This window comes from Rhinolophus hipposideros (genome assembly GCF_964194185.1).
Source record: "Rhinolophus hipposideros genome assembly, chromosome: X".
In the NCBI taxonomy this organism is placed as follows: domain Eukaryota; kingdom Metazoa; phylum Chordata; class Mammalia; order Chiroptera; family Rhinolophidae; genus Rhinolophus; species Rhinolophus hipposideros.
Window position 1 is genome coordinate 38,180,223 of NC_138046.1, and position 21,105 is coordinate 38,201,327.

The 21,105-nt window shown below is 35.9% G+C and overlaps 1 protein-coding gene across 11 annotated transcripts in view; it reads right to left on the bottom strand.

Annotated features, from left to right (window-relative positions):
- Positions 1-21,105, bottom strand: part of PLS3 (plastin 3) — a 100,271-nt gene that overhangs the window by 26,297 nt on the left and 52,869 nt on the right. For 6 of the 11 annotated variants that reach the window (XM_081043440.1, XM_081043434.1, XM_081043442.1 and 3 more), the window contains 3 exons: positions 15,477-15,562; positions 12,765-12,848; positions 1,840-2,003 (listed from right to left, as the gene is read on the bottom strand). In XM_081043440.1, coding sequence (XP_080899566.1) covers positions 1,840-2,003; positions 12,765-12,837 — 237 coding nt within the window. In that variant the 5' untranslated portion in view covers positions 12,838-12,848; positions 15,477-15,562. Of the gene's footprint in view, positions 1-1,839; positions 2,004-12,764; positions 12,849-15,476; positions 15,563-15,794; positions 15,937-21,105 lie in introns of all 11 variants that reach the window. The other 5 variants (XM_081043441.1, XM_081043437.1, XM_081043436.1 and 2 more) reach the window with 2 other exon arrangements.

A 21,105-nucleotide genomic window follows, 5' to 3' on the forward strand; every position in this document is an offset into this window, starting at 1 on the left:
CTTTCATAATTTTGTTCTTAAATATACTGGAAATATTAATGATTTAAGTCTGTTCTTTGTTAGATTAAAAAATTCTGAGCAGCAAATTATACCAAAAGAACCAATCATAGTTAACTACTGCTCTAAACTGCTTTAAATTCACAATGAAACATGCAGTTACAAGGTGAGCAAGTTATACATCAGTGGACATGCAAGTGCTCATACTGCAAGTAAACTGCAACTTACTATGGAACATAGGATTCAAAACAAAAGGCTTTGGCAATAACTGGAGACAAAAACTGTGGGGAGGAAATCAGTATTTCAAAAGAAAATGGAAAGAAATATATCATTATAATTATGACAGATGTCTGCATTTTTAAAACAGTAACAACCTCTCAACAATGCTATCAGCTTAGTAGACATCATTACTTAATCCATTTGCTTCTTGAACTCTTAAGGTGCTCTTAAAGGGGTTAATTCTAATTAGAAAGAACACATCAGAATTTCAGTTGCTGTGGTTACTGACTGGGTATATGTTGTCATTTCAGGTTTCTTGGGGAAAAATTAAACCATTAAAAAAAAAAGAGGACAGAAGTGCTAGGGAGTTTGTGATAAATATTAGGCACCAATTACCTATTTGCAATATACTGGAAGGAATGCCTAATTGGGCATATATCTAGTCAAACTCAGTCTTAATAATAAATAAAAATAAAATCTTAAGGGTGTTCTTAATTGAGGGAAGAGGCAACAGCTATTCTTTAACATATAGTTCAAACACTTTGTCAATGAATATGGACTGAAAATGGCATGTGTCTAGACCTCGCTCTCTAGCAGCTTGAAAGCAGTAGGCTTCAGTAGTGAGTGCTACACATACACTCTCCAAACAGAGTACGAAACAATAAACCAGGTGCTTGAGAGTCTAAGAATTAAGAAATCAGCCTCTTACCTTGAAGAGTATTTTATGATATGAGAAAAGGACACAAGACTTTTAAATGCCTCTTCTAATGGACTAAAAAGATATGTTTCTAACTTTTAATTATCAAAATTGTCATCCTAGAGAAAATGATTTGATTAAATACTACTACCAAAAGAGTAGCAAACATCTTTTTAATCAGAAAGCTGAACTCAGGAAGCTTCTGAGACCATGAATCAGGGTGTATCATTAAAATTTGGGAACACACTGCTCATCAAGGGAGAAAGCACATTTCCAGGATGTCATGTAGCACCTTGAAAAATGCCCTTTAATGAAGCCCCAAAGGAGATGTTCACCGTACACAGTGAGCAGTGTATTACATCTTGGATTATGTCAGTGTTTTTTCTCAATTCTTTTTTTAAGATATTCTAATGGCTAAGAGAACTAACTAAATTTAGTGGGTGGGATGTGAGTACATTTTTTTTTGTATTTCTTTTTTTAAATTAAAGTTCATTGGGATGACAATTGTTAGCAAAGTTACATAGATTTCAGGTGTGCAATTTTGTAATACATTATCTATATCTCACATTGTGTGTTCACCACCCAGAGTCAGTTCTCTTTCCATCACCATATATTAGATCCCCTTTACCCTCATCTACCACCCCCCTCCTCCCTTACCCTCTGGTAACCACTAAATTATTGTCTGTGTCTGAGTTTTTGTTTCTTCATTTGTTTGTCTTGTTCTTTTGTTGTTTTCAGTTTTATATGCCACGTATCAGTGAAATCATATGGTTCTCTACTTTTTCTGTGGGATGCGAGAAATTTTATTAGTTATAACAGTACTAATATATTTAGGAACTTAATATAATAGTACTTATGACTATAGGATCCCACTAGACAAAGGAATAATCATTACTTCTAAAAATAGTGGATTTTTACATACTTACATAAACAAATTCGTCAAAACTTATCTTCCCATCTTTATTCCTGTCACCATCCAGCATGAGTTTTTGAATAATTTCTCTCACTTTATATCCCGGTAATGGCATATTAGCTTCCTTGAAAAGCTCATGAAGTTCATAGTCACAAATGAATCCATTGCTGTTGAGATCTTTGTAAAAAAAAAAAAAAAAAGAGAGAGAGCAAGCAAAAAACGAAAAAGTTTTAAAGGATAAATAAATTAACCTATTATTTTTCTTCATTTGAGGCTCATTCATAAGCTCGCCTAAACACAGTTTTTTTCCTTATTGTGTGGTACCTAAGGTCATTTGAAAGGGAAATGCAAATTTTAACAGAAAGAGCAAGGTTTTATATCACGTATCCTGTATGTTAAATAGTGTATAAGTAGCTTTGTTTAAAAATAGCAACCCAAATATTAAGAAAGCATAGTTGTTTAATAAAATCATTATTAAATCATGAAGCTAATAGAACTTCTTTAAGAAATGAATAGATTGTACACCAATAAAACACTGACCTGGTATAAAACAATTTCTACGGTAGCTATTTAGGAGTTTTATGTTTCTTATTCTTCCATTAGTCTAATGGAATCGTTTTATGAATTAATGCTGATTATATTACAAAGCACACCTGAAATGAAGCTACCATCTTCAGTGCCACTTTTTAAAAAGTTAATTTAAATAAACATTTGTCCAAGACAAATATAGAGTTCATAAAAATAACTGCAGCACTGAATAATGCAAATGTTTAACATGACTACAAAAAATATTTTTAATTTTTGTGCTACTACAGTTTTAACAGAGTGTGTATCTAAGTGCTTATGATGCCTAGTCTGAAACAGCTAAAAATGGGGGAAAAAATTGATCAATGACCAAAAGTTAACTCATTGGAAAAAAGGGCTAACATACTGAGGATTGTAATCACTTGACCATATTTTTTTAGTTAAAAAAGTTGGACTTTGACCAGCAATTTCAATACCTACTGTTCAACAATTCTTTAGGTCCCCAGTCGTTTTCATATATAAATTTAATTGTGATAATAAAAGGAAACAACCTGAATAGAGAAATGACCCAAGATGTATTGTGAACAGTTAATCTATTTGATACATTACTTAAAAACTCTGTACCAGATACTGTTTTGGGATTGGCAATACTGCAACCACTGTAAGAAAGTCTTGCTGTCAGAGCTCACATTCTAATGACAACTAATAAGCAAATATAACATGAGGTATGACTATAAAATATAATGTAATATAACATACGTGCTACGAAGAAAAATAAAGCAGGGTAGGTAAGAGGTTAGACTGGGGGTTAAATTGCCCCCTGTGGTACATCCAGAAACTTCTGGAGACATTTTTTTTGGGGGGGAACATTGGGGAACTGTGTTTTTCCAGGACCCATCAGCTCCAAGTCAAGTCATTGTTTTCAATCTAGTTGTGGATGGTGCAGATCACTGGCCCATATGGGAATCAAACTGGCGACGCTGGTGCTGTGAGAACTGAGCTCTAACCATCTGAGCCAACCAGCCACCCCACCTGGAGACATTTTTGATTATTACTTTGAGGAGATTGTATTTGAATGAAGACTTACACGAGGTAAGGGAGCAAGTGTGGATATCTGGGGTAAGAGATTACAGACAGAGGAAACAGCAAATGCAAAATCTGTGGTGTAGAGGAGTGTCTGGTGTGTTTGGGAACGGCAAAGGTGCAGTCTGACTTGAGCAGAGCGAGCAAAGAAGAAAATGAGAGGTGAGATTAGTGAGCTGATCATAAAAGCTCTTATAGGCTAGGCTATGGAACATACTTTGGATTTTATCCTAAGTGTGATCTAAGGGTAATTCATATTGGCCAGCTTTTGCCACCTATTAAAATAGTAAATATCCTATATGAAACCATTTTTTGAAGGCTGATGAAATTCTGTTTAGTTTTAACAAAATATACTAGAGTCAAAGTCAAACAAATATTCTTAAATATAGATGACTACATTTTAAATCTACCAGTTAAAATCTCTATGCTTTTAAAACATCCCCAAACTACCCAACACTTCTGAAAATCACTTATATTTCCTTCAAGGCAAAACACTTAATTCCCCATCTTCCCAACACTTAATTCCACATCTTCACTTTCTTTGCTTTGAATTTATAAAAGGTCATACATCAAACACTTTATCAGTAAAGTTTTTATATGTGCAAGTAAATCCAACAACAACATCTGCAGCCGCTAAAAAGAACAAAGTAATCCACAAGGCACTGCGGCAGGATTTTAGCAACTTTTGATGAATGAAATTCTTGGATTTAAATACACTTCTCCCATGTGTATACTGATCTGTTTCTCCCATTCCTTTAAAAAGTTAAAATAGAGCTCAATGCTACTGGGGCATGATGAAAGAAACACAGCACAGTCGAAAGGACACAAGTGGGAGTAATGTGATCCAGGATTGAATTTGCACAATTCTAGGTCTTAGTTTTCTCATCTGTAAAAGGAGTGCTTTGGGTCAAATGATCTCTAAGGTCCCTTTCTGGCTCTAACACACTCTGATTCTAAGCTCAAGTACACAGGACTTCATAAACCACACACACACACACACACACACACACACACACACACACAGACACACAGTTTTCTTAAATGAGATAAAATCATAATATATATTAAAGATAAATACAGAGTAATAACATTCTCATCATTGATAAACCTCATTATCTAAATATAACAGTCCTTCATTTTTTTTTTAATTAATTTTATTGGGGTGACAATTGTTAGTAAATTTACATAGATTTCAGGTGTACAATTCTGTATTACATCGTCTATAAATCCCATTGTGTGTTCACCACCCAGAGTCAGTTCTCCTTCCATCACCATATATTTGATCCCCTTTACCCTCATCACCCACCCCCCACCCCCTTACCCTCTGGTAACCACTAAATTATTGTCTGTGTCTATGAGTTTTTGTTTCTCATTTGTTTGTCTTGTTCTTTTTGGTCTATATACCACATATCAGTGAAATCATAGGGTTCTCTGCTTTTTCTGTCTGACTTGTTTCACTTAGCATTATTCTCTCGAGATCCATCCATGTTGTCACAAATGTTCCTATATCATCTTTCCTTAACGCCGAATAGTATTCCATTGTGTATATGTACCACAACTTCTTTATCCATTCATCTATCGAAGGACAGTCCTTCATTTTAATGACACCTTTATTAAAGGAGATAGCTTAATCCTTACAAATATTAAAACTTTGTCCACTTTAGCAATTTCTGATAGAAAAATATTTTTAAATGTATTCTACTTTTCCCTGACTTTTGAAATGACATATCTGAGCATAATTTAAACTTGTCATTGACTACAATTTAGACCTAGCATATGACAAGTACTTAATTGTTCTTTTTGTATTCACAGTGATATAATAGAAGTGGAAGGTAAAGATGCTTAAAAATAAACATTGGAGAACTACAGTGAATTCAAAGCTACATGAAACTAATCAATCCCTGAAAGTCTAGTCTACCTGGCAGTTTATTTGAATTAGGCAAGAATAGAGGTGTAAGCAGTGGGGAGAACTACCACTTGTGTGAACCCTATCTGAAATAACCTCTCTTGAGCATTACTTAGAAGGTCACTGATGTGATTAAATGATGTCAGGAAGTAGCCACCCTAAAATATAACTAATATAAAATAACCAAATGTGGAAATTCCATTTTGAAGAGTAGTAATAATAGATGCTTTTAGTAACTGACAGGAACATTTTAAAGGGGGGTTGGAGGAATAAGAATTTCTCGGTACACCACAAACTTTATTAGGTTGCATATCCCTTGATAAAGATTCTTCAAGTCTTTTTATCTCCCACCTCAATATGTAGCACAGTACCTTGCATATAATAAGCAATGAGAAAAATACTTTTTTTAGAATCATTGATTCTCAAGCATTAAGAGTGCTCTAATGTAATGAGCATTTTTAAAACAAAATAAATAAACAACAATCACAAAAAATAAAGAAATAGCACTATAAGACTAAATGGCAATTCCATCAAGAAACCATGACAGAAATATCCCTTCAATAACATTCAACCTCATTCCCTTTGTTCGAATCCTGTCCCCACTCAGCAGCCTTCAGACCTGTAATTTGGTTTTCTAAGTGAACACACCCACAAAGGAGTACCCAAGTAGACAACTAGGGATGGTTGTCAGGTCTAGACCTCTCTTTCATTCTAAATGTAGAAAATTACTTTATTAAGAAATCCCATGTGCACTAGTTTAGCATGAGTCAACCTCCAGAGCAAACTGAGTATCTACTCTGTGGCAGACACTGAGATACATACCAGAAACAGAGATTAATCAGACAAAGCATCTTGGTTTTTTACTTGAAACCATGGCTTCAGAATCCTTGTAAAACTTTTGAGTCACTTGGAGTATCTATCCTATATCTTTTTCTGAGATGGGAAAAGAATCACTGAACATGTGTCATCTAGCTTTACATATTTTAAAACTTTTATTTATTCTTCTATTTTCCCCTATTTTATCAGCAGATCTAGCTTTTACTATCTTCTGTGATCAAAGGCATTTTAGTGTCAGTCCTAGTAAATTATAGCAAGCCTTTCTTAGAACTCCTAAATCATATCTTTTGAAGAAAACAATTTCAATAAGATGGCAGAGGGAGCCTAAAAACGCAGCTTGCAATTAATTTTACAAAATCTCCCAGCTGGAAGACAAAATTGTGTGTGATTATTTTTAAAGAGTTTTATTCTAATTTTATTTGCAATCCCCAGCCAACACACACACACAGACATACATACACACACACACACACACACACACACACACACACACACACACACCCATCCATTCCTTAAACAGTATCGGAGATCTATGTGCTGTGCTTTGAAAAGCCAGAAAATGAGACAGCACAGTGGCATTTTAGAAAGCTTCCATCTCATCAGTGACATTATTAAGCAGGCGCTCAAAACTATGTTTGATGGTGAAACTTTCCTTTCCTGAGTTTTGACGTAAACATGAGAATTTAATAATAAATTGACCCAAAAAAACACAGACCTAGATTGAAAACAGTTCTAACAACTGGAAACTAAAATCACAACCTCCTGGCAGGATGACAGTCCCTGATTTTCTCATTAAAGCTGCCAATATTCTGGAATCCCTTTATGGCTCATTTGCCACTTCTTCATTAACTATACATTGGCACGGGGTGGAACGGGTTCTGCATTTTGAAGACTTGTGTTCCAGCATCATATATTCAACCACCTGATAGAGTCGATATTATCATACATCCTATGTTATCTAGAGCATTCTCAATGTTGCTGCAAGCACATGTCTTACCTTGTTGGTCCAGAAAATATGGTCAGTATGGGCAGACATTAACGGGAGGCAGGGAAAAAGAAACTCCACCTACCCACTGAACAAAGTTCCCACAGAAAGTAAAGTGCTAAATTTCAATAAATGACAAAATATTCTATTTTTTAAAAAAATCACTATAGAGGAAAAACTGATGGTTGCTAGCAGGTAGTGGGGTGGGGATGAGGAAGACGGGGAAGGGATTAGACAGCATAAATTGGTAACTACAATATTGCCACGGGGATGTGAAAGACAGTTTGGGGAACATAATCAATAATGTAAAGATTTTGTAGGGTGTCAGATGGGAACATGTCTTATTAGCGGTACCACTTCATGGACTGTGTACAGCTGCACTGTACACCTGATGCTGAAGCTCAGTAATATTGTATGTCAACCATAATATATATATATAGTCATGTGATATGGAGTATAGCATAAGGAATAGAGTCAATGGAATTGTAACAGCTATATACGATGTCAGAGGGGCAACAGATTGGGGGAGGGGGGTTATCACTTTTTGAGGGGTGAAATGTCTAACTATTGCACTGTTTTGTACACCTGAAACTAATTTAAATAAATACATTAAAATTAAAATTAAAAAATCTCTATACTTAAAAAATAATAACTAAGAGGCCCCCAATGCTGCACCAAAGAGGCTTGTCTTTCATATTGGCTACTGAATTCATCAGAAAGGAACCAACTGCTGGTAACAACAGATTCTCCCTCCTTCGTTTCCTCCCTCCACCCCCCTTTCTCCTCTCTCTGATGACACATTTAGGTTCACATCTGCATTTCGTTTTAAAAGAAACCTCATTATGCTCTTTTACCAAGTATTATTTTAACTGCCAGTTAACTTTCCCAACACCCTCCCCCAAGTAACCTTAAAGTAAATAAACTTATTATGCAGCCATGTTCCTGCAGAAGTTTGAATCACACCAAGAATACACATCCTTAAAAGGAAATGTTTTCCCTCCCCTTGCATCCTGTTATTTAAGCTATTTTAAGTACTTGTCTGGAGAAAGCCGAGCCAGAATTCAAGTGGTTTTGATTTTAGCTGCTGTTTTACACTGCCCATGTCCAAGTGGTATGTGGGGCAATCACTTCAAATGCATCTTTTGGGGTGCTACTTGGTCTTACAAATCTGACAGTAAGAAAGACTGGGATTTCGTTTCACCCCAGGGTGTGTGTGTGTGTTGCTTTAACCATCCTTGAATCTGTCTAAATCTAGTATCTTTCTTTATAAAGTGGTTGAATATGTGTGTCCTCATCTGCAACACAGATGTAACTTCTTTACTACCCCACTCCAGACAGTGCTCATTAGGACTTAAAGAAGAAAACAAATCAAGTGCAGATGCACTTCCTTTCAGAAAAGCTGGGTTTAAAAGTTCCATTTCGTTTAACCAATATATTCCACATTTTTTGCTCTAAAAAATGACAGTAGGAATCTATGTGTCTAACAATGGACTTACATACACACACTATTTTGAATGCCCATGAAAGCACATGATACACTGATTTAAAGGACTCAGTCAAAAGACTGGTGCAGAATTTAGATTATATTCCACCCTAACATCTAAGCAGTAAAGTCAAGCTTTCACTGGCATTAAAATTTTAGAAAAGGCAGCTGTTAAACATCTCCAGATGCTTACCTAAACATGGGTTTTCCCAGCTTATACCTCTTCAGGTAGCTCATTCCAGCAAATCTAAGACCCAGTTTAATGGGTCCCAGCTAAAGAATTCATACTAATAGTGGATCCCCTAAAGTGGAGGTCATGTACAGCTGAAGGATGGACAAAGTTAGAGAGCTGAGACCAAGCAATCAAAAATGTCTAGCAATCTTTTTCCAACTCAAAATTTCCAGCAGTTGGACCATCATTTTACCACTTGCTGCCATTCTCCCACTTTAAAAATGCATACACAACTAAACACACACACACACACACACACGAGTACATTCTCTCACACGTGTGTGGCTCTTGTTCTTCCCCACACCCCCACACATTTGTACTCTTATCTTCCACATTGTCAAAACATGGCTTTCAGATTATCTCAAGACCTTTGTTTCTAATACTAGTCCATCAATAATTAAGCAGAGGGCACAGTGAAAGAGCACTGGTTGGTTTATGTTTTTCAGTTGGGCTATAGTTTTTATTTTTCAAGTCATAATTAAACAAATATGCACTCGTATAGTTTTATTGACTACTAAGAGTAAATCAAACCAAACCACCAGACTTTTTGTGGCATCATACTGACGTGGTTTTTATATACTAGAGAATATCAAGTCATTTGAAACAACTCAACTTCCTGAAATTAGAAAATCTGGTACTGCTACAATCACCATAACCAACATTTTTTTAGCTCAGTTTGGTGAGCAGTCAAAGGAATATACCCCACTATTCCTAGTTATTTAAGAAACCCCATTATTCTTTTATTTCCAAACTGCTGAATTCATATTTAAAAAAAAAACCCAAAGCTCAGGAACAATTCCTTATGAGAGAAAAAATTCAGAAGTGTTTGCAGGACTTTAAAGTCAATCTGAAGATTTACATTACATGAATTTATCTTTATTACAAGTAATCATACAATGAACTCTAGCTTCCATAACAAGATTAAAGTCTCAGAATGTAAAAGACATTTTCTAGTTGGTAAATATTTACTTCCTATGTGTTCTGAAAGTTTTGTTTATTCTTCTTTAGAAAGAACTTATGCAGCATTGCATTTGAATTAAAACAGAAACATTATAAAGTAGGAAAACAATGAGAGCCAAGGCTTTTGGTATCCCAGTGGGAAATACTGGAAACAAATGTTGAGAAAATTAAAATAATTAAATGAAAATATTCTGTTTGGAGCTTAACACTAAGCAGGTGTAGAGAGTGAGTGAAAGGAGAATTTTAAATCCTAATACTTGATTTATTGCTAGTAAAGAGAGTTTCAAAGCACTACTAATTGATTGAACAAAACCTATGATTAGTGGTAATTACAGAGATTTTCTCCATACACTAAGATTTTGTTTAATTTCTAAAGAGATAATCAAGGCCATTATTGTTAATAGATGGGAAAAAATCATATAATGATTTCCATATTTTGTCACAATTGAACTGAGACAAAGTAATCTTCACTACCTTCCCCCCCAAAATAAGAAAAAAATTGTCCCTGACAGGAGAATAAGTTACAGAGCTTATTTTTGAAATGAAGCTTCTCTTAATGAAGAAAAAAAAAGATTTCCATAACACCTTTGACAGTTGCCTGAGGGCTCCATAACTAACAACTAAAAAACTACAAAGATTTTAAAGGAAAATTAAAAGATTCAACTGGGTCTTTTCTAAAAGACTGCACACAAGCCTTTATTATGCTGAAAAGTATATATAAACTTTATGTGCTACAATGTAATGGCCAAAATCTTTAGTAATAAATTCCACCATGATGAAAATCTTCATAACAATGGCCCTATTGAGTTTACAGTTGATGATAAAGTTCCAGTACATGAAAAGACTATGTATAATTCCTTGGGATTCAATTAACTAAATATTTATTGAGAATCTTACATGTGTAACACTGAGCTAGATACTGAGGGGGTAATACAAAAGCACAAAATGCAGAACAGGCAGAAATTCTGAACTCCAGAATTCCTATTTACAGAACATAGACTAATGAAAGTTTGCATATATTAAGAATGTATGCCTGGTAGGGACTCCAATGAGACATATGGTCAAATCTCCTACCTTTGGGAAGCCGTTTGCCAACTCTAAACTCTCCAAGATATATGATTTAAAATAAGACAGTGATTCCAACAATGAGCCTTTCTTTGCAGTCCAAACTCTATAACTGATCCCTCACTTAGTGCAGTTTAATCCTGTTTCCTCCATGGAGATAATTGGTCAATCATTAAGCTTTTAAGGAGCAATTAAGCTCTTTTACTGATAAAAGTATTCCAGTTGCATCAGGTAAACATATTTGAACTATCTTTAATTTTTTAAAAAAGTTTATTTTTATTGGGGAAGGGGAACAGGACTTTATTGGGGGAATGGTGTGTACTTCCAGGACTTTTCCAAGTCAAGTTGTTGTCCTTTCAATCTTAGTTGTGGAGGGCGCAGCTCAGCTCCAGGTTCAGTTGCCATTGTTAGTTGCAGGTAGCACAGCCCACCATCTCTTGCAGGAGTCGAACCGGCAACCTTGTGGTTGAGAGCCTGCACTCCAACCAACTGAGCCATCTGGCCACCCGGGAGCTGAGTAGCAGCTCATTGACTTCATTCTAGTGGTGGAGGGCGCAGCTCGATGGCCCATATGGGAATCGAACCAGCAGCCCTGTTGCCCAGAGCTTGCACTCTAACCAACTGAGCCACCCGTCCGCTCCTTATCTTTAATTTTTAAAAAATACTATTCACACAAATATTTCAAGAATGCTGCTCAAGAGAGCAAGGCCTGTATTCAATGATCAACATTTATTTGAGGAGGTAAGGACTTGAAGATTGAACAATAGCAATAATAAGTCATGGTCCTTACCCCAAAATTTCATTCATAAAGAAACAAACTAGGCTGTTTAACAGCCTAATTCAGCCAACGCTGAAAGATGAATCCTGTTAGGTTCTGGACTATTTGATTTTTTTTCTAGTTAGAATTCTGATGGGGATTATGAATAGTAACTGTGCCTGGGGCTCATTATTCTTCCCAAGGCATGCAATTACTACTAAATGCCTTCATAGAAAATGTTAATCATAAATGTATGGGAATAGAGATGTACCCATCCTTACTTTTCACTAATGGGATTTTCAACATAGGCCAAAGAGTAGATTCTGATTTAAATAACAACTCATTATGATTCAACTTCATATCCTTTCATCAAGGAGATACCAAATAGTAATAGTCTACCTCTCTAAGCACATGTTGACTCATGTGAGTAAACACATCAATAATCAGTTTTTACCATTTTCTCGTTATCTTCTATTGACTTGACCTACGCGCTGAAATTTGGAATGTAAATACTATATAAACTACTTCCATATCTGCTAAATATTATACTTCCATATCTCCTAAATTCTAAGACATGTTATATGATGTTAAAAGATGAACCAAATGACATGCTATGATTTCCCAACCTATGCTGATGCTGTAAGTTAAAGCAAAGGTAGAACAGTTTGTATTATTGCAAAGGCACTGAAGATATATGAGAAAGGCAATAAAGCCAAGCTAAATAGGGAAAGGTAAAACAGCATTTATGGTTCTTAACATTTTCAGGGGTCACATATCCCTTTGAAAGCTCCAAATTCTCTCCTAAGAAAAATATGATACATCAAATATGATAACAATACAAAGTTTGTCTAAAAATTTCAGGGGCCACAGCAGGCCCAGTTAAGGACTGGTACCCCAAACCAAAAACCTTTGACTATATTAGATACTAGATATAATTAGAAGTAATACAGTTTCAAGTGTAGTTTCTAAAACTTTATCCCATCGATGTTAACTATCTTGCCCTGAGGTTCATGATTTAACTGTTCATGTAATTACTTAAAGAAATAACTTTCATTAGGGCCAAATAATGATTGTTTTACTATAGTTAAACTACAGAAATACTTACCAACTTTTGCAAAGGCCTCTTTGAGTTCATCAAGCTCATCTTTGGAAATCTGAGTGGTAGCCATCTCATCCATTTATGGAAGATCTAAAGAGAAACCAAAAAGGGTTCCGATTTTAAAAACTTTTGTGATAAATATATTATAAGCACTCCTGCAAAATGCTCATCTTAGGAATTTAAACATAATTGCAAACTACCAAAACCAGCTGAATAGGTTCCTGTACTAGTAGCTACAGCCAAAATTAATAAAACAAATAAACAAATGAGAACTCATCATTTACCAAAAGTTACTCAGAAGAAAATATTTCTGAATCTTCCTTTCAAGGACAAAATTCTACACTACATTAAAAGAGTATAAGGAAGAGCCAAGGTACTCGGCAATGATGGGAAAAAGATACCTAATAGAAATCCTTGGTTATATGTGCCAAAACTAAAAGTCGAAATTACATGACCAAAGATTCATATAAAATACAACTTTTCCATTAAGCCATCTATCTGTCTGTCTATCTATCTATCTATCTATCTATCTATCTATCTATCTATCTATCATCTATTTTACTGTTTTATTTCCATTTTTCCAACTTTATTGAGATATAATTAGACATATAATATTGTGTAAGTTTTGATGGTTTATATGTATATTGTGAAATGATTACTACAGTAAAGTTATTTAACACATCCATCACCTCACACAGTTACCATTTTTTCCCCAATGAACCACTTTAAAATTATTCATTGTGAAAACACTGATTTTTAAATAGCATATTAATACCTACCAATCACTCCCATTAAAGGAGTCAATTAAAACAAATTATACTTGGCTTTGATACAGAAGTATATACAAATGTGTACTAATAAACATATCCTTGTACACATAACTTATTTGAGTTTACACCCTTTGTGATTTGGTCCTATTTTACCAATTTCACAAATAGAGAAGGGTTTGGCAAACTATGGCCTATGGGCCAAATCTGAACCACCACTTGTTTTTTTATGGCCCCACAAGCTAAGTATGTTTTTATAGATAAACAAACATCTGCGGTCAATTTTGATGATAAGGCACATTAACTCTGAACCCCAGTTAAGTGAAATTTTATCCTCCCCGCAAAATTCCATTCTTTTCATCAGTAGACCTGTATTACAAAAATGTACTCAATTATTATTATATTTTGGATTTTGTCAGTAAAAATTTGTGGAAATAATATTATATTCTTAATATCAATAATATAATATTCTTGATTTTGCCTCTCGACACAATATTTATGATCTCGACCTTAATGAGCCCTACAATAGAGAAAGGAGGTCTGTATCACAATGGATAATCCCCAAACACAAACCTATTAACAATTTTTGGAGATAAGGAAATGAAAACAATTATGTGTTGCCTTTTATTGGCTTTGGTTTTTTTTCTTTTAATCTTTTTTAAGGACTTCACTTTTTTTAAAAATAAATTTTATTGGGGAATATTGGGGAATAGTGTGTTTCTCCAGGGCCCTTCAGCTCCAAGTAGTTGTCCTTCAATCCAGTTGTGGAGGGCGCAGCTCAGCTCCAAGTCCAGTTGCCGTTTTCAATCTTTAGTTGCAGGGGGTGCAGCCCACCATCCCATTTGAGAATTAAACCGACAACCTTGTTGTTGAGAGCTCATGCTCTAACCAACTGAGCCATCCGGCCACCCCTCCGGAAGCTCAGAGGCAGCTCATTGTCTTCAATCCAGTTGTGAAAGGCATAGCTCACTGGCCCATGTGGGAATTGAACTGGCAATCCTGTTGTTCAGAGCTCACATTCTAACCAACTGAGCCATCCAGCCGCCCCAGGACTTCACTTTTTTAGAACAGTTAGATTCACAGCAAAATTGAACAGAAAGTACAGAGTTTAGTTCCAATGTATGCCTTTCTCCTCACATACGAGCCTCGCCCATTATCAACATCCTGCACCAGAGTGGTACATTTGGTACAAATGATGAACCTACACTAACACATCATAATCACACGAAGTCCATAGTTTACATTAGGTTCATGCTTGGTGTTAATATATTATGTGGGGTTTGACAAATACTACATAATGACACATATTATACAGTAAAGTATCAAAAAAAATAGTTTCATTGTCCTAAATCTATTGCCTTTTCAAATAAGTATTCTATGTGTTAAATTTCGGTAACTATACAGTACAAAGTACAAATTTGAGGTCTCATATTTATCCCTTTTAGACAAGTTTGAAAACTACTCACCAACTCATCTTTTGACATTAAGCCTAATACTCAGTAGAGAGAAGCTCTCAAGAGAGAGCTGGGCCACATCTGTCTTTGTCATAGCCATAGTCATCATTTCTAGAACTTATCACAGTCCCAGGCACATAGTAAAGCACTCAATAAAATAGTACTTTAATAAATTCATCATTCAACAACTATGCACCAAGCACTACATTAGATAAATTCATATTCATATTAATTCCCTGAACACTCATAACAACCTTATGAAGTAAATATTCTTACCGCATTTTTTATTAGATAATATAGGCTCAGAGGGGCCATGAAACTGGAATGCAAGCCCATATTTCTCAAATCCCTGGGAAGTTTTAAAATGACCATATTTATAATATTAGCTAAGTTTCCACCATAATGCAATTGACATTTTAAATGACTGGTATTTTAAAAAAGACTTTTAAAAAACATAAATCAGAACTTGCCTGTTTATACATGTAAACTTTTCTTACCTATGGTGTTAAGATGCCACTAAAGACAGACAACTTCTCAGTAGATCAGTTGGGTAAAAATACTTTTCAGAGTAGTCTCAGGATCTCTAAGGTAAAGAAAGATCTTCAGTTCGATATGAAGTGAGACATTTTAAAGATTAAGCATAAAAAAATTTTTGTAAGTTAAACTGCAACCCAATGGTAGAACTTTTAAAAAGCACTCTATATTTTAGTAATATGATGTTCAACATTTCTGATTACAAAAATACGATATAAGGTTTATTCTAATTTTATTTATGCATATTTTAAGTAATCATGTTTTCAATATGAAATTATTACCTATCTCCAAGAATTATACCATACAGAACAATGGCACAGAAAGTTTGAAAATGAGACTGCCTCAGAAAATCCAAAACATGTTGTCTCTCGTTTATCTCTGAAGGTCCTTTCCAGTTTGGGCAGTTTGTGAGTCAGGAATAATCTAAAGTATGTGAATTTAAAAAAATACATTTAATTTTAGTCACATACTACCCTTATCACTACTATACAAAAGAAAATTAGACAAAGATGGTTCTGGACATACCGTATTTTGTCGTGTATAATGTGCATTTTTTTGCCCAAATTTGTGAGGAAAAAATAAGAATGTACATTACACATGGGTACTACTAATTCTGTATCTATATAAATGTTTTTAATTATTTTGTTTATGCTTATGAGTTAAAAGTGTAACTCTAGAAATCAATAATGATATCCATATGCAAAACAGTACCCTGGATTGGGATCATTGTTTTTGTTGAACTTATGATGAACTTGCAATGACAAAGAGGTCTTCTAGGATACGTAAATGTCTTAAATTTGTTGCAGTATGTAAAATTTCTTGTACCTTGTATCTGTTCTTGTGTTTTGTAATTATCTGTTACATAAAATTTCTTGTGCCGTAATATGTTAAAAGCTAACCACTAAAAAAAAAAATTAAAAAAAAATTCCTTTATAATACAAAAAACAAGTACCTAAATGTAAACAGATAAAAACTTCAATTGAAAAATAAAAATGAAAGATTTTTTCCCCTGAACGTTTGGGCCAAAAACGTGGGTGCCAATTATACACAGCAAAATATGGTAACTCCCGCCATCACCCATCCTTCATTCCTGCTGACCAGTGGGTTCTGACGAAATCCTTCCACTTCTCACCTTTGGAAGGCAGCAGGGTTGAACAGGGCAAAATCTCTTTCCCTCTTCTGTATACCCTTCTCCAACACACATACACCTCTATCCTCAAACAACTTTTCCAGTATTTTAGGCACCTGTTAGACGACTAATTCCTACCCTCAAGGTATTTACAATCTAGGAAAGGCAAACGTGTAAATAATTATAACTCAACACAAAGTGAATTAGTAGGCCAGGAAAGGAGTACTTTTGTTCTTCCTACAAAATCAGGAACTACTTAGATCTCATAGAAATGATTTCAAGGCACCTGTTTACTTAAAAAAATACATTAATACAATGCAGCATTAAAAAACCCCAAAATATAAGCTCAATTTTTCTAATTTCTTATTCCTGTCTAGTTGTCTTAATGAAAGCATAAAGTGACTTCTTTTACATCTACAACTCAGATTTTCCTCTACAGGAGACAGTAAGGAGCATACTTGAATAAGAATTTTTTAAAAATTGGAACATGCATATATCCCTAACTCAACATTTCCAGGAAAGTTTGGTCTAGGATAACAGAATGGTTTGATTTAGGAGTCTTTCATTTAAATAAACTCAATTTAATTTTTGGTGAAGATGGCAGAGTAGGTAAGCACTGTGCTTGCATCCTCTCATGATCACATCAAGACTACAACTAAACTATAACCATCCTTGAGAATCACTTGAAGTCTAGCAGAACAGAAGTCCTACAACTACGGACATACAGAAGAAGCCATGTCAACACTAGTAGGAGGGGCGGGGAATGGGCTGGTCCCACACTCATATGTGGTGGTTAAAAATCAGGATGGATATCTCAGCTATGGAGGTCCTCCCAGAGGAGTGAGGCGTCCCAGCCCCACACCAGGCTCCCAGGCCAGGGTTCCAGGGCTGCGGAGAGAAGATTCTGTAACTTCTGGATGTGAAAACCAGCGGAGATGTGGCTGAGTGAGATAAGGGCAGCTTCAGTCCCAGGAGTTACTCTTAAAGGGCCCGTGCACAGACTTACTTGCTGACGCACTAGCTATAAGTTCTAAACCCCAAACAAGCAGCATCTGGCCTCAGCGTGCCCCATACCTCTTGCTAAGCAGCCCCAAGTCCAGCACAGGTGGCAGACATCCTTGGTTCACAGCTAAGCCTCTCCCAGGGACCGCCAAGCCCAGCACAGGTGGCAGCCATCTGCGGATTGCTTTGGCTCATCCCATGTGGCCCCAGGCAGATTGTTTTGACTCATCCCATGTGGCCCCAGGCAGGTCACAGGCAGTGGCTGAACCCGGTCTTCAGTGGGGCCCTTCCCAGGAGGTTCAGGGCCTGCACACCCAGTGGCCCACTTTGGACAGCACCAAAGCACCACCCTGCTGCCTCCACAGATGACATACTCAAAGGGCAGACTGGGAGGCACCAGAGCTCTGCTAAAGCAAATCCTGCTTGGTAGGGTCAGCCCCTGCACAATAGTTCCTCCATTGCAGTCACACTGAGTCGTTACAAGCCTGAGAGTCAATCCCTCCTATTGACATGCAAACAGCAACCAAGGCTCAACTGAAACAGGAGGGCAGACACAACCCACACAAGGGCCACACCTGGAGCACCCGGCTTAGGTGACTAGGGAGACTCCACCACTGGGCCCCACAGGACACCTAGTACATAAGGCCACTCTACTAACACTGGGAGACACAGCAGCCCTGCCTAAATCATAGAAACAAACACAGGGAAGCAGCCAAAATGGGGAGGAAAAAAACATATCCCATATGAAGAAACAGAACAAAGCTCCAGAAAAAGAACTAAGGAAAATGGAGACAAGCAATCTACCAGACTCAGAGTTCAAAACACTGCTTATAAGAATGCACAATAATCTCAGGGAGAACTTCCATAAAGAGACAGGAAACATAAAAATGGAGATAGAAAACCTAAAAAAAGAAGTACCAGTCAAAAATGAAGAATATAATAACAGAAATAAAGAGTACATTGGAGAGAATCAACATAGATTAGATAAAGCAGAGGATCGAATCAGCAATTTGGAAGGTAAGATGGCAGAAAACACCCAAACAGAAAAGAAAAAAGGAAAAAGAATCCAAAAAAAAAAAATAATGAGGATAGTTTAAAGGGCCTCTGGGACAACATCAAGCATACCAACATTTGCATCACAGGGGTACCAGAAGGAGAAGAGAGAGAGCAAGGAATTGAAAACCTATTTGAAGATAATGACTGAAAACTTTCCTACCCCGGTGAAGGAAGTAGCTATACAAGCCCAAGAAGAGCAAAGAGTCCCAAATAAGAGGAACCCAAAGAGGCCCACACCGAGACACATCATAATTAAAATGCCAAAGGTTAAAGACAAAGAGAGAATCTTAAAAGCTGCAAGAGAAAAAGCAGTTAGTTACCTACAAGGGAGCCCCCCATAAGACTGTCAGCTGATTTCTCAACAGAAACTTTGCAGGCCAGAAGGGATTGGCAGGAAATATTCAAAGCGATGAGAAGCAAGGACCTACAACCAAGATTACTCTACCCAGGAAAAGTATCATTTAGAATTGAAGGAAAGATAAAGAGTTTCCTAGACAAGAAAGAGCTAAAGGTGTTCCTCACCACCAAACCAGTATTACAAGGAATTTAGAGGAACTTAAGAACCTCCCCCAAAAGATAAAAAATGTAAATAATAAAATGGCAATAACTGCATATCTATCAACAATTACTTTAAATGTAAATGGATTAAATGCTCTAATCAAAAGACATAGGGTGGCTAAATGGATAAGAAAACAGGACTCTGCCTATAAGAGATTTACTTCAGATCGAAAGATACACACAACTGAACTTAAGGGGACAGAAAAATATATTCATGAAAATGGAAATGAATTTAAACAAAAATCTGGGGTAGCAATATTTGTACCAGATAAAATAGACTAAAACCAAGGCTACATAAGTAGAGACAAAGAAGGATCCAGTAATCCCACTTAAAAGTATTTATCCAAAGAAACCCAAAACACTACTTTGAAGGGAATGTATATCTGTATGTTTACTGAAGCATTATTTACAACAGACAAGATATGGAAGCATCGTAAGTGTCCATCAATGAATGAATGGATAAAGAAAAAGTGGTACATATACAAGGCCTGAAAATTAAGTTTGCAAACTTGTTGCAACAATGTTGCTAACCTGTTTTGATTATCAGAGGGATTATTCTTTATGAATTTTTACAACTGGACAAACAGTTAACCAACTTTACTGGTATTTGGAAGTGCTGAAAGGGCTGCAAAAGTTAGACGACCCTAAGTTTTCACCAACAATTCATGGCTGTTGCATCACGGCAATGCACCAGCTCACACGGCACTGTCCGTGAGGGAGTTTTTAGCCAGTAAACAAATAACTGTATTGGAACACCCTCCCTACTCACCTGATCTGGCCCCCAATGACTTCTTTCTTTACCCGAAGATCAAGCAAATATTGAAAGGAAGACATTTTTATGACATTCAGGACATCAAGGGTAATACAATGACAGCTCTGATAGCCATTCCAGAAAAAGAGTTCCAAAATTGCTTTGAAGGGTGGACTAGGCACTGGCGTCAGTGCATAGCTTCTCAAGGGGACTACTTCGAAGGTGACCTTAGTAATATTCAGCAATGAGGTATGCAGCAGTTTTTCTAGGATGAGTTTGTCAACCTAATTTTCCGACCTTGTATATAATGGACTATTACTCAGTCATAAAAAGAATGAAATTTTGCCATCTGCAATAACATGGATGGACCTAGAGAGTATTGTGCTGAGTAGGGTGAGTCAGAGAAAGACAAATACTATGATTTCCATATATGTGGAATCTAAAGAACAAAATAAACAAACAAAACAAACTCACAGATACAGAGAACATTTTGATGGTTGCCAGCTGGGAAGAGGGTTGGGGGGGGCTGGGTGAAAAAGGTGAAGGGATTAAGAAATACTAATTGGTTGTTACAAAATAGTCTTGGGGATGTAAAGTATAGCATAGGGAATACTGTCAATAATATTGTATTAACTATGTATGGTGTCAGATGGGTACTAGATTTATCAGGGTTATCACTATGTTGTACACCTGAAACTAATATAATATTGTATGTGAACTGTAATTGAAAAATAAAACCAATATTAAAAATATACTCAATTTCATTTATTTATAAGTATTTGAAAGAAAATAGATAAATGCTACCCTGAAGTACCTGAGATAGAACTACGGAATACAAAGTCAAATTTAAAAGGCTCACGATATATGCTTTAGGTGATAAAAATCACAATTTTAATTTAGCTATTTAATTTAGCTATTTAATGCAGATTTTTCCCCACTACAAATAAAAAAGGATGGTCCTTAAGATTATTCATAGTCTTGATGGCTATCTTTAAAGAAACTGAGCAAATAGTACTATCTTGGGAGAAAACGTCATACTTAAATAATTTAGGAAAGATTGTGCCAGGTAGGTAGGTAGCAGCAACATATTTTTTTT